The 15,000-nt window shown below is 44.3% G+C and overlaps 1 protein-coding gene across 1 annotated transcript in view; it reads left to right on the forward strand.

Annotated features, from left to right (window-relative positions):
* Positions 1 to 15,000, forward strand: part of LOC123505378 (nephrin-like) — a 37,246-nt gene that overhangs the window by 7,009 nt on the left and 15,237 nt on the right. The window contains 6 exon segments of the mRNA XM_045256596.1: positions 365 to 558; positions 5,633 to 5,746; positions 6,933 to 7,190; positions 11,452 to 11,606; positions 12,216 to 12,360; positions 14,820 to 14,950. Coding sequence (XP_045112531.1) covers positions 365 to 558; positions 5,633 to 5,746; positions 6,933 to 7,190; positions 11,452 to 11,606; positions 12,216 to 12,360; positions 14,820 to 14,950 — 997 coding nt within the window.

The following is a 15,000-nucleotide window of genomic DNA, read 5'->3' on the forward strand; positions in this document are numbered from 1 at the left end:
CCCTAACCAGATAAATGTCTATCGTCTAACGCTATTTTTATGCAAACTGCTCTACTGACCTTTTCCTTTCGTTTTATGTCTATCTTCTATCGCTTTTTTGCGCTAATTGCTCTACTGACCTTTAATTTTTTTGTTTTATGTTGCCCTTAGCCAGAGAAATGTCTATCTTCTACCGCTATTTTCATACTATCTACTATACTGACCACATTCTTTCGTTTTATGTCTATCTTCTACCACTATTTTCATACTAACTTCTCTATTGACCCTTTTTTTATCGTTTTATGTTGTCCTTAGCCATTTTACCCCTTCATACATGAAAAAAAAAAACATCAGCGCCTCTCATTTTCTCCTCTCTTCTCCGCAGCCTGGACTTGCGAGAGGGCGGCGACAAGCAGGAGTTCGTGGACCCAGTGGTGAAGGGCCGGGTGAGGTCAGAGGTCACGGGCGGCCACCTAACTCTCAGTCCCCTCAAGGGCGAAGACTCCGGCAGGTACAAGTGTCGTGTGGACTTCGAGGTGTCACCCACGCTCTTCGCCTACGTCAACCTCACGGTGTATGGTAAGATGTGTGTGTGTGTGTGTGTGTGTGTGTGTGTGTGTGTGTGTGTGTGTGTGTGTGTGTGTGTGTGTGTGTGTGTGTGTGTGTTGTCCTGTTCTCTTGTATTTTTTTGTATACTTTGGTTCACCTCAGTTCTCGTCAAAAAATGTGTTCTTTGCTGGTGTTATTGTCACTGAGAGAGAGAGAGAGAGAGAGAGAGAGAGAGAGAGAGAGACAGACAGAGAGATCTGCTATATACATGTCATATGATCACGTTTCCTCATTCATATTAGAGCATCCCCCATGGAGATCATTACCAGCATCCATTATCTCCCTCGCTTCCTCACCTCGGTGGTACAGGGACTCTGCAGAATGGCGGTGTCACATCTATGAATAACGCTTGTCACTGTGTAAGGGAACCGAGTTTCGCCCGTATTCAGAAACCCCTTCCCCTCTCACTACGGCAATTTTCCAAGGTCACACAGACAACTAGCCGGGTTTTTAAGACAGTTCCTCCTTCTGATAAACTAGAAATCCTACCAATCTATCACCAGATCATTAAGAATACTGTTAACACCTTCAATTCTGGAACACATTTTTTATCTTGAGATGTGGGAACGATCAATTTTATTGACTTTAGGAAGAGTCTATGGATCTCAGAAGATTAATGGGAAAATTTTTCACTATTCTCATCCCCCACATGAGTTTCTGAAGCTGTATAAAATCATCAAATAGTAAGCAGAAGAAATATGGAAACGCGTCATGGTACCGAAGATGTTAAAAACACGAGTATCGTCAACTGGAGCCTTTGGGAAGCAGAGATGGTGAGAGAGCAAAGCGTTTCAGAATACGGGCCTGTTAGTCATCGGCGTGGAGTAGACTAGAGCCACACGGTAATTACACTCTATTGTATTTCAGTTTGTTTTGTTTTATATTAGTAAGAAAACGTCATTACAAGGGAGAAGTAATAATATAGTCCCCGTCAACTTCCATATTAAAGTGGACGTAATTGATTAAGTCTTTGGTATATCGTTTTAGTAATTCCCTCTATCTCATGGACCTCTTTTTCTGTTCGAGTAAAGCTTTGTTAACTATCAGACCACTATAATAGATTCAATGGAGACAAAAAGAAGCAAAAAGGAATGGGTTAATTTTGTCTTATCTGAGCTATAGAACCAAGTCAATGCCGAAAGTACAAAATGCAGAAATAAATGTCCAAATTGTTTAATGTTATGAGAAAAATGTCCACGAATAGAAAGATGCGCTCGTAGACAAGACTTTTTTCCTTCCCAGCCAGGAGTAGAAGCGTCGTCAAAGCCATCGCCGATAATTCGTTTTCTTTTTATAGATAGTTCCAAGATGTATAGAAGAGATAAGTTTATCAGTTTATCTTTTATGGCCCTTAAATGATGTAACTCCCTCCATTCCAGCGCCCGTCCATGGAGGTTCCTGCATAATTTCCAGGATGGGCAGTTTATTGACAAAAATAGAATCTGTTCGCTATGGAAACAAAACACGCGAGCAGAAAAACGTTGCAAACATATCGGCGATAGAGGCAATAACAACAGAGGAAGCTTAATGACTCCGATTCATTACTGAGCGAAAACTCGTCCTAATGTCAATAACTTTAAAGAAGAGATAAGACAAAAAGCGTTTTAAAGAATTCAGTGATAGAATTTATCAGATATCAATTAATAGTTTTTTTTTTTATCTTGTCTATTTTTGTGACAGATTTGAGCTAATGTATAAACTCCCATGTACATTCGCGCCGCTTTCCACGGATTTCTAAAATATGACGAGCAATATGCATCACTGCTGTGTGTGTGTGTGTGTGTGTGTGTGTGTGTGTGTGTGTGTGTGCAGGTCCACATAAGCTCACCTTTATTACGGCCTACAGCAATAGCAACATTTTAGATGCACTTTAATCTAATTAATTACTACATTATTCATCGACTATCTACTACTGATAAATATTACCTTAATTCCTAGCTGGGAATTTCACTGATATCCCTTTCGAGTAATTAAATTAATAGTACGCACATATTCGATAGCACTTTAATGAATATATTATGATTTTTTTTTTCCATTGCATTATTATTATAACCCTAAAGTGTTCCGCGTTCATCTCCGGATCTGCCTAGTACTGGAAGTGGCGCAGCGGGCGTCCCTCACTACACACACACACACACACACACACACACACACACACACACACACACACACACACACACACACACACACACACACACACACACACACACACACACACACACGGCCTCCCCAGCACCCGCCACCCGACAAGATAAAATAAGATAACAAGATACCTCCCCATTTTCTTTCCTGGCAATCCTAAGGAGGGAAAATGCCGCAATGCAGAACAGAAAAGTGTTTTCCTTTGTTGCTAACATTAAAAGAATTATTACCTTACTTAAATTAACGAATGGTCACCTCATTTACCTGGATGGCTACGAGCGCTCCTAAGAGGCGAGCGGCGGGTGGGTGGGTGTTCATAATTCACGGAGCTCCAAACAGTAAAGTGATATGAGGCAGTTCGAGGGTTTCCACAATGTGAGGATTAGGTCATGAAATGTTTAATGTTACTTGAATTCTCTGTAACATTTCACTGGAGATGTTGTATAATGGATGCTGGCGAAGAGGTTCTTAATGGAGCAAGATGCAGCTGGGAAAGTTGGTCCATAACTTTATATCTTTCTTAATTATTCAAAGGGAAATACTCGTGGAAAGACTCTTGGTAGAGCGAGTGGCTTGTCAGGCCGCGGGGAAAAGGCCTCGGCTCGGCAAAATTGATTCCCGAACAAGCTCCAAGGTCAATGGTTTTAGTTTATTTGAAAGTAAAAATGCAGAGAAGCTCGCCCCACAAATTGGAGTGAAACCGATGGAGGAGTGAGTACTTCAGACGGATCCAGAATTAACCGAGTTGGGTAAATGGAAAGAAAAGATTTCATATGAGTTTTAAAATTTCCATAATTACGTGAGTGTAGTCCGGGGAAGAATGGGCCCGGGGGAGGAGGGAGAAGGGAGAACAGAAGCGGTTCCTCCGTCTCTGGTTTTAAGCGAAGGTGAATTTTAACGCTCAGTGGAGGTGGACTTAACTGCAGCCACTGCCGTCTCCCTGTGCCATCCTCCCACACCATCACAGCCATCACCTCCACTGCCACCACAGCCATGACACTATCAACACTATCATCAGCCAAACCTTCACCACCGTGGACACTTCAGCTCACCATCACCACCACCATCACCATCAACAACAATAGTCACTTGCGTCACTAAATGGCAACAGTGGTGGTGAAATGAAGCTTTGCACCAACACTCACCGCAGCTCCACTACACACTGTTACAATGACACAACTATCACCATCAGTCTACTTCTACCGCTACCATCACACACACACACACACACACACACACACACCTGCCTCGCGTCAGTCCGGGTTTTGTTATTCCCTTTAACAAGTAATTGGATTTACTTTAGTTAACCGTAAATTGTTTATTATACAAATCTGGGGAGTGCGGGAGACTGGCTAGGGAGCAAGAGAAGAGGGGGAGGAAAACGGATATAAATGAGACGGGAAAGTTGGGGGAAAGGGGATATATAGAGGGACGCTGAAAACTGTAGCCGTGAGGAATAGCGGTATGCTGAAGTGTACTACTGAAATAGAAAGTGGGGCGGGAGGATGTACGAGAAGTGGCAGTGGTCAGGATGAAGATAATTAAGATTAGGAAGCACGAGAGGAAATGCAGATACAAGGAAGTGTGAGGCGAGGAAGAGAAAAGTAGGAAGATTGTGTGGCAAAAGCTGGAGACTCAACGTGGAAGGAGAAAAAGCGGAGTTGCGGTGGCAGGAAGGGAAGGAGAGCAGGCTCAGAAAGGGAAGGTGTGAAGAAATTCAGTCAGCGGTATAAAGCAAGAAAATACAAAGCAGGTAAGAGACACAGTAGGAGAGTGTTGGATGGAAGAGGGTAAAGAAAGCCACGGGAAAGAAAGGACGGAGGGAATTGAGCTGGTGTGTGTTGAAGGGAGGTAGCGAGGCAGACAGCGAAGCGGGAAGGAAGTGAGGGAGCGTAGAGTGAAGGGAAGTAATGAAGGAGCGTTGAGTTTGGCTTCTATAGACGGCAGGAGAAGGGCTTTCAAATGAGTAGTGTCACACGCCTGTTTACCTCCGCACGAACGGCCGGTTTCGTTCCAAGAAGTCCCTTCTCCCTAACGCTTCGCCACCTCTTACCAGCGACGGTATGATATTCACTCAGCTTAATGTGGCGTGGCTGTTCTTAGCGGCGGGCGTGTCCTCCTGACGGCGCTCTCTCTCTCTCTCTCTCTCTCTCTCTCTCTCTCTCTCTCTCTCTCTCTCTCTCTCTCTCTCTCTCTCTCTCTCTCTCTCTCTCAGCAGGCAGACATTACCGCAGGAGTTACATTCGCAGCTTCGCGAGTTCTGTAAAATTGTAGTCAATGTTGGTAATTGGCGTGAAGCAGTGCGCCATAACTTGACAAAAGAGAAGCGTTTCCAGCGGCTAAAGAGGATGGCGTCAGGTGGGCGGCGGGATGCGATGGCACCGCCCCGCCTCAGCTTACCAGCCCCACCCAAACCTGCCCCGCCCCACCCCACCCCATCCCACATCGCCTGGGCTGGCCTGGCCTCGCCTCGCCTCGCCTCACCTGGCCCCGAGGAACGAGTGGTGGAACGTGACCCTGAAATAATGACGCGGCCAGCGAGCGGTGCGCACCTGGCCACCGCCGCTACACCTGACAGGTTACATTGTCTGCACTAATACCCACACCATTTATGTGGATAGTAAAAGCAAAATAGCAATGGCAACAATAATGCTGGCGATAATAAACAGCTACAACAACAATGACCGTATTTTCGAACATATTTCATTTTAGTTTTGATATTTCGCCTCTGTTGTGTACGTAGTGAAGGTGCCTGTACGTAGTTTATACATTTCCATCAAGCAAACATTTCCTTTATGCCTCGTTTCAGTTTCCATCCCCACCACCCACCCAAAAGTTGACACACTATCTCTCTCTTCCTCCCCTCCAACCACCCCTGGCTAACACCCTTCTCTCTCCCCAGTGGTGCCCTCCAGGTTGATGGTTGTGGGCAGCGACAACAAGGCGGTGGCAGCAGGACTCCTGGGGCCTCTGACGGAAGGCGACGCGCTCACCCTCTACTGCATCGCCCTTGGAGGTGAGTATGATCACCACCACCACCACCACCGCCGCCGCCGCTACCATTCAACACACGCAGCAGCATCTTACGTTGCATTGTATTTTGAAACGCTTTGCTCTCTCACCACGACTCTTTTCCAAGGCCACAGAGATGATTAGCAGTGTTGTCAAGTGTGTTTCTTTTTAACAATGTAGAAATCTCGTTAACTTGTCACTTGAACCGTAAAAACAACCTTAAAATCCTGTCACTTTAAAGAGGGAAAATAGTGAAGTTTTTATCCAGAACATGGTCCTTATAATCATGCAGCATTGCAGATCTCGTCACACACACACACACACACACACACACACACACACACACGAAGCGGGACTCGCCTGGCTCGGAACAATTGACTCAGGTTATGAAGTGCCGGCGTTTCATAATCATCGGTCATCAACAAAACGTTGAAATCTCCATGTCGCGCCATTAACATAGTGGCGCATTAAACACTGACATAATATTAGGAATTCGGGTGTTGCACTTTGTCGTAAACATTGGTCAGGCGGCATTCAGCTGCTCGCCAGGTTATTGGGTTCCGGTATTAATTTAATGATGATTATGCGACACTAACACAGGCTTCGGGACCGTTGTGTTTATATAATGAGTAAAGAACATTTAGGAAGTAGCGAGGCTTATAAGAGGAAATATGGAGTTCTCTTTTGGTGCGTGTAATCGCTCGGCTGAATGTGGATGTTGATTTCATGGACTAAAAGCGACAATTTTCGTTAATTTTGCTGAAATTTGCAGATGAGGATTTGAATGTTCCTATTCCTTTAGCATTTAGGCATCGTTTGGGTGATTTGTGACAGTAAGTGGGCAGCGGCGGCGAGCGCTGAAGCACCACCAGGCATTAGTTAAGAGGACGCTTCAAATCCCACCGTGTGATTACTCCATGATGACTTGCGCCGCATTCTGGGCCTCGTTCCTGGCGTTTATTTCGCGGCGCCCTTCACACGCAGCGCCGGACTAGAAGTGGGTCAGTAGGCGTGTTACTGAAAGCACCGCTAAAGAGTCTCGTCAGACATCACAGATTTTTTTCTTGTAAGAAGGACCCTGAAAAAAAAAAAAAAAAAAACATTGAAGTGTCGGAACCTAGAAATGATAAAGAAAGATTATACAAAATTACGAGAGGTTTAAAATAATCTCTTGGTTTTTCTCCCCGCAGGCTGGCCCGCCCCTGAGGTGACCTGGTGGCGCGGGTCAACACTGCTCGCCAATAACAGCCAGTTGACAGGGTACGACAAGGATGCCCTCGCCACCTTCCCAGCCCCGCCGCCGCCGTCAGCGAGTGAAGGTCAGGTGAGCACCAAGCTGAGCATTCCGGCACTCACCAGGGACTACGTGCAGGCCAACCTCACCTGCCGCGCTGTCAACAACAACATCACGGCGCCGCTCTCCACCTCGCTGGCCCTCCTGCTGCACCGTGAGTACCTCCACCACTACCACCATCACCACCACCACCACTGCCGCTACCGTTATCACTGACGCTGTTCCACCATGCACCCACCACCACCACCACCACCATCACCATCACCACCACCATCACCATCACCACCACTACCGCCATCACTGACAATGGTCCACCATACACCCACCACTACTACCACCACCTGATGCCATCCTTGCCCCCCACCCCGTGAACCTGTCAATGCCACACAGAAATGTAGAAACCAATCACCTACAGATCCGTTAATGGAAGGCTTATGGATGCAGGTGGAAGTATTGGCACGGCAAGTGTAATGAACTGCACACACACACACACACACACACACACACACACACACACACACACACACACACACACACACACACACACACACACACAAGTTCTTTGAAATCTTATCAGACAACAAGCAGCCGCCCACTAACAAATTCACAAGACATTATCACCGCGGAGTCATGCGGTCCCATGGCGGCCATAAGATCACCGCCCTGTCTGCAGGTGGTGGCAGCTCTGCGTGGCGGCGGCGTCCTGCTTCGCCAACCCTCAGGAGCGCTCCATCACACTCCCGAGCAGCGCCTTTTGCCTCCACTCCGCAAGCCATTCCTTTAGAAGCGCTGTCAATGCGCTACACTTTTTCGCTCTCTACGGTTCGACTCTTCCTCTTTGCTTCATGCCGCTCTTTGTATATTTGAAATGTTTTATTATATATTCGCTATTTTCCGGTGAGTAAACATGTTGTATTTTTCGTACCACGGGAAATTAATTAAAATTTCAAAATATTCTTGGTTGATTACGAAATAAATAATGATTACATATTAATATTTTTTTGTTACGGCACAGCTGGCTACTCTATTATGTTGTCTGTACGTCTAGTGATTCATTGCATTAACCCCTTTAGTACTGAGGTGCATTTGTATCTTGATTTTTGGGTATGATTGGACGATTTTATTTACATTAGAAGGGTCTATGGAGGTCAGAAGATTAACGACCTGAGTCTTCACTATTTTAATCACCCCACGTAAATTTTTGAAGCTGTATAAAATCACCAAACAGTAACCAGAGTGAATATGAAAATGCGTCCTGGTACTGAAGTGGTTAACATTCATTTATAACTACTTCTTTACACAAATATGTCTTTTTAATAGAAAATTCTAACTTATTCTCAAATTTTGCTATTAGACATGGAAAACAGAGGAAGAATTACCAATAACACGGACAAACTCACTGCCGAACTCTTTTCCACTTCCATTATGTCTCTTTCCCTTGCTTATCCTTTCCTCTTCTCCGTTTACCACACCCTGCACTTCCCCGCACTCACCCTCCACACCACTCCCCTTGCCGTCGTGCGTCGCTTCGTGATACAACAAACACGAAACGGAAAAAGGCGACAGAGATCTAAAGATTTAAACTCGAATAAAAACATCGCGTATCTCTTTGAAGGCTGAAAAAGAGTAAGTGATGCTTTTCTCTACGCGCCAAAGTGAAGATTATAGCATTTTTTTAAACCCATTTTTTGTACGCTCCATTTCGTGTCCTTTTTTGTTGTCATTTTTCCTCTTTTTTTTTTTTTTACCGAATCTCCAATGTGTCCTCTCCTGGCTGGTCGTCTCTTATCTGGTGTGTTTGCATTGCCGTGGCCGTGGTGGATGTGCTTTGACCGGTTAGTGATTGGGTAAATGGTGACCTCAAGCGCCCCTGAACTGAGTATTCTCCTCTTTATCCCTGCTTTTGATTGGATTTTTTATTCTTTTTTTTTTCTAGTCTCAAAGCTTGTTTTTATATTGATTTTTTTTCGCTATTTTTATGGTTTTGTTTTCTTTCTGTTCTGCAAGTTCTCTTTTTTTTTTTTTTTTTTTTTTTTTGCCTGTTTGTCTGTTCTTTTTTATTTATGTCTAACACACACACACACACACACACACACACACACACACACACACACACACACAATACCCTCTTGAACGTGTCTGCCTCAATGCTCCAAAAGGGACACACACATCACACGCTTCATATCGTTACTTACCTTCCATCGAGGCTCACACGCGACCCACGTAAGTTATATTACCTCATCACCACCTTGAATATGAGACCCTTGCTTGGGGGTAGGACGGCCCACACACACACACACACACACACACACACACACACACACACACAAAACAGGTAAGCACTCCTCAGTAGCTTCCTCTTCCTCTTCCTTTTCTCCTCCTCCTCCTCCTCCTTCTCCTCATCCTCCTCCTCCTCCAGCATCGTCTCAGCCATCCAATCAGACCACAAGTGCAGTAATTACTAACTTTATTCCTCCGCCAACTTGTGCAGTCCTCGGTTGCCTTTGCCTGGGCCTTCTATCAAACTTTTTCCATCCATTTTTTTCTTTTCTTTTTTTATCTTTTTTTAGTTCCCCCTTAACCATCGTAGCCTCTGCCCCCATTTTCTTTGATCTCTAACTTTAACAACTGGTTTTCTTTTTAATTTCCCAAAGAGGCGTCATTTTCTCCTTTTTTTCTCGTTTGCAGCTTTTTTTTTTTTTTTTTATAAGTCTCGTTCGCTGGTTGGTTCTCGTTTTCTTTCGTTCTCTCATTGTAGGTTTTTTTTTTTTCTTTCTCTTCTCTTCTCTTCTCCTTTTTGTGTTATGCAGTGGGTTTTTCTTAGCGTGTATTTTCCATCTTACTCTTCCTCTTACCTTGCGCCTTGTCACCTTCTTCTGCTTCTTGTCTTCTACATTTCTTCTTTCCTCAGATCAGAAATTCTTCCTCGACCTGAATCCTTATCTTCTTTCTCTTCCTCCTCTTCCTCCTCTTCCTTCTTCTTCCTTTCAATTTTCGTTTTTTCTTATTTTCTTTCCCTCTTATCATGTTTCTTCTTTTTCCAAGTCTTTCCCTTTTAGAATATATTTTTCTAACTTTTTTTTTGCTATTACTACTACTATTACTAGTACTACTACTACTACTACTACTACTACTACTACTACTACTACTACTACTACTACTACTACTACTACTACTACTACTGTTTCTCCTCTTCTTCCTCCTCGTCCTTTGCTATATTTTCCTTTCTGCTTCTCTCTCTCTCTCTCTCTCTCTCTCTCTCTCTCTCTCTCTCTCTCTCTCTCTCTCTCTCTCTCTCTCTCTCTCATCACCAGGAGCATATCGGGTCCATAAATTCACACGAATCTTCACCATCAGTCCCATCTTATCACTCTACTCTTCCTTTTATCCTTTCGTTCCCACCTTCTGCTCCTCTCTCTCTCTCTCTCTCTCTCTCTCTCTCTCTCTCTCTCTCTCTCTCTCTCTCTCTCTCTCTCTCTCTCTCTCTCTCTCTCTCCCTATATGAGTTGCGCAAGAGTAGAGATAAAGCTTAATGGTGCTAATATCATGGGGTGTTTTTAGTGCCAGATGGAATGGAGGGTATGAAGGAGTAAACAAGAGAGAGTACTGAGAAGGGGAAGAAAGTGAAGGGGATAGGTGAAAAGGTGGTGGGTCTGTGTCTCTAAAGGAATAGGGAACCATAAGAAAGAGGTGAAAGAATAGGTAATAGGAAAGGATAAGTAAAGGAAAGTGTGTGAAGGAGATTAGCAAAGAGAGAGAGAGAGAGAGAGAGAGAGAGAGTACATACATTACGTCATACATTTTTTCCCGAGGCTGTGAGGAAGGAAAGGGTTGAAGTGGAGGTTTTCTCAATGTTAGACTTCGGAGTTTCGAATAAAAGTTAAGGAAAAAAATCTTCAAAAAGAAGAAAACGTAATAAAAAGGATTGGTTTTCTAAAAGATGTGTTCCGGCCGAGTTGAGCTTTGAAGTGACATTCCGTGTAAGCCACAACTCCCTCAGCTTCACCACAGCGTTATTCATTTATTTATTTATTTTCTTATTTCCTACATATACACCTACATGTCACCCTCCCTCACCCCAACCTCCCCACCTTGAATATCCCACAACACCTCCACAATTTCTTAAAAAAAATTCCCTTCCTTGCTTTCCTCACCCTTACCAACCAGGCGTCCCTCCCTCCCTACCCTCCTCCTCCTCCCCCCTCTGTCTCACCATTCATTCACATTCCCCCTTTCGAGTCTCACCATTAATTCATACCTGGGACCATTATCATATTTCCCTCCTGGCCGGCAGACGAGAAGGCAGTTTGCAGTTCAATAAACTTTCATTAAGGGTTCACATTAAGGCGAGGCAGCAGTACCCTCTTAGTTTTCCCCGCCGCTACCTAACAGACCTCATTCCATCTCCCCTTTAGTGCGGCCTAGGACTGTGGACATACGCGTACCCAAGGCTCCTCTTGTGGCCGGACAGGAGACGAGGTTGGAGTGTTTGGCGGTCGGAGCATATCCAGCAGCCACTCTCACCTGGACCAAGACTCTAAACGGCGTCTCCACCACACTACACGCCCCTGTGAGTACCATACGTGTTTGTAAATGGAAGGAGGGACGTGGAAAGATAGCGATGTGAAGGTAAATAGAGAAGGTATGAGGGAAGTGATGTAGGAGGTGGAAGGGAGAGGAAAGCATTGGTTGGTCTTAGGTTTGTGTGGGTGTATCTTCAAGTGGTAATGCGAGGTGATGTGATGATGTGACTGACTGACTTTTTTTATGGTTGTTATGATAGAAGGTTTAGAAACATGTGACAAATGAGCAGTATGTAAAGCACGTAACTGACTGGCTGACTTACTGGTTGACTTACTAGTAACTGACAGATGGAATACGTCTACTAACAAGAACAAAACGTAACCATATCATTAGTAGTATAGTATCTTACCTGACTGACTGACTGACTGGCTGGCTGACTGACTAACTGACTAACTGATTGATTGCCTAACTAACTGACTGACTGACTGACTGACTAACTGGTGACATATAAGCAGAGTACACGCATGCTAAGACAGACTCACAGACACAGAACAGATCAACACCCCCATTACCAGACGCATCCTGGTAGCAAATTAGAGGTTCCCCACACGTGATCCCGTAGAGACCCTTCTGATGGCCTCTCCTCCTCCCACAGTCCCGTCACGTCGGAGAGAAAACGTGGTCTTACCTGACGGTGGTGCCCAAAGCGGGGGACCACCAGGCCACGCTCACCTGCACCGCCCGGAACCCCAACATCTCCCACCCAGGCCTCACCACCTCCACCAAGCTCACCGTCGTTTGTGAGTGGTCTCCTTTTTCACTTCATTATTCCTTCCTCCTCTTCTTCGTTTTCCTACTCCTGTTCCTTGATGTCTTACTTCTCTACTTCTTCTGCTCATTCTTGCCTTGCTTCTTCCTCTCCTCCTCTACTTCTTACTCTTCGTCTCTTCTTTGACTTCACTCTTCCCCTTCCTTTTCGTGTTTTTATTTGTTCTGCTTCTTCCTGTCTTACTTTTCTCGCTCCTAGTCTACTTCTTACTCTGTTCTCTTACTCCTTTTTTCTTGTTACTTATTTCACTCCTTTTCCTCCTTCGCCTCATCTTTTCCACCTGCCTGTTCTTTTCTCACCGTCAGACTCGTAAAGATTTTTAGAGTGTTGCAGTTTATACTAAAATAGGCAACCTCATTATAGGGCTGTAGGCTTTCTATTACTTTCAACTCGCTTCTTCGTCCTTCACTTCCTCTTCTCCTCCTCCTCCTCCTCCTCTTCCTCTTCTTTTTCCAAAATACTTCCGTGCTTCTACATACATATTTTTTTTAATCTCTTTTCCTTCCTTTACTTTTTTTCTACATATCTCGCTTCTCTTGTCCTCCTCCTCCTCCTCCTCCTCCTCCTCCTCCTCCTCCTCCTCCTCCTCCTCCTCCTCCTCCTCCTCCTCCTCCTGGGTCTCCTTCGCGTTCTTTCCTGCGGCCACAGCAGTTGTACACCAGTTACCCTCGTTATAAGCCAAAAGACCTCTTAGTATCTTTTTTTTTTTTTCTTGGTTTTATTGCTTATTTCTCCTCCTCCTCTTCCTCCTCCTCTTTCTTCCTCCTCTTCTTCCTCTTTTCGTCCCTTCCTGCTCTTCTTACTTCTGCTTTCTTCCTTCATTGTTCTATTCTTCTTCTTCCCTTTTTTACTCCTTTTTATTGTTATTTTTTCTTTCTCTTCTTCCCATTGTTCTGTTTTTCTTCTTCTCATTTATTTCGTCGTCTTCCTCTTACATCGTTTTCTTTTTCTTTTTCCTCCTCCTCTTCCTCTTCCTCCTCCTCAAGTTCCCTAGACATCTTACCCCATCGTTCATTAGCGTCACCAACCCCTCCCCCTCTCTCTCTCTCTCTCTCTCTCTCTCTCTCTCTCTCTCTCTCTCTCTCTCTCTCTCTCTCATGTTTACATTAAGGTTTTTACAGAATTTTGACTTTTTTAATGGCTTTTTCATTTTTCTTTTTTTCCCTTATGGTTCCTTCGCTTCTCTCAATTTTTGGCTTCATTCTCTCTTCTCTTGTTCCTTTTCTTCTTTCTTCCTTCCCGTCTCTCAATCTAGGGTTATTTTCCGCTTACTGTCTATCGTTCCCTCACCTTTAGGAACTGTTGCATAATAATTGTGTGTGCATTCTGCTGTTTGGTAATATCACGTAATATCGTTCATGAACTGTTATCTGTCCATCTATCATTCATTTAGCTGACCAATGTGCTGGTAACTTTTCATCATCCACCTTATAACTTTTCCATCTCTCTTTTTACATGTTTCGTTTTTGCTCTTCACTTCTCCCAATTATCTCCCCCTCTATAGTCGACCTGTTGCCTCGCCCTCCACCACACTCTTGTCTTCTCCCTATCTAGCCCATTATTTTCCTTCTATTACTCCCCTTATAAGTTTCCACGGCCTTCGTTTCGACCCTTGATGAGGCAGATGTCTTCCCTTGGTGCTCTGTCTCTCTCTCTTCCTGTCTGCTCATGCCTGTTTTGCTCGCTGTTTGAAAGGCTCTTTGCTTGAAAGCTGTGGTGGGAACTTGAGTGTTTGAAGTCCGTCACTCTTGCTTCATTTAACGAGTATATCTTAGCTGGTGGAAATCGTGGGCGTCTGAGGTGGTTGTTTTTTTTCGTAATGTAGTTTTGCTTATTTCTTGGCCATTAGTTTCAGTTTTCTTAATTTTTGTTGGAGATAATATTACTCATTACGACACACTGATAGATTACACTCTTTGCTTTCTACCAGCATGAGTAATCAGTGTGATGAAAGTCATTTTTTTCTGGTTTTTACTCGAAAGTTTTGCAGTCAGTGACATTCCTCATGTTTTATATACTTTTAACTATGAAACCTCGGTGTTAGAAATGGCTTTTTAATTATTTTAGTCTCTACCAATGTGATATCTAGTTTAACCCCTTCAGTACTGAGACACATTTTTACCTTGAGTTTTGTGTACGATTAAACCAATTTATTGACTTTAGAAAGGGCCTATGAAGGTCAGAAGATTAATGGCCACAGTCTTCACTATTCTAATCCGCCACATAAGTTTCTGAAGCTGTAGAAAATCACTAAATAGTAACTAGAATGAATATGGAAACGCATCATGGTACTGAAGGGGATAAGTTAATAATTATTCCTGCAATACTTTCCATTGAGTGAATGAGTTTGCATCTTGTAGTCTGTTGTGCATTTTACTCCCTGTCAAGTAAGTGAGCGCCTCTCCACCTTGCCTCTCTCAACCTCCACAGTCGCGCCGCGGGTGGAGCTTCGTCTGGGCGCAAATCTCGGGGAGCAGCCCATCACGGAGGGCAGGGACGTTTACTTCGAGTGTGACGTTACCTGCAACCCGCCGGCGAGGGAGGTCATTTGGACGAAAGACGTGAGTATACTGCATGTGAAAGAGAGAGAGAGAGAGAGAGAGAGAGAGAG

This window comes from Portunus trituberculatus, chromosome 18 (assembly GCF_017591435.1).
Source record: "Portunus trituberculatus isolate SZX2019 chromosome 18, ASM1759143v1, whole genome shotgun sequence".
Taxonomy (NCBI): Eukaryota; Metazoa; Arthropoda; class Malacostraca; order Decapoda; family Portunidae; genus Portunus; species Portunus trituberculatus.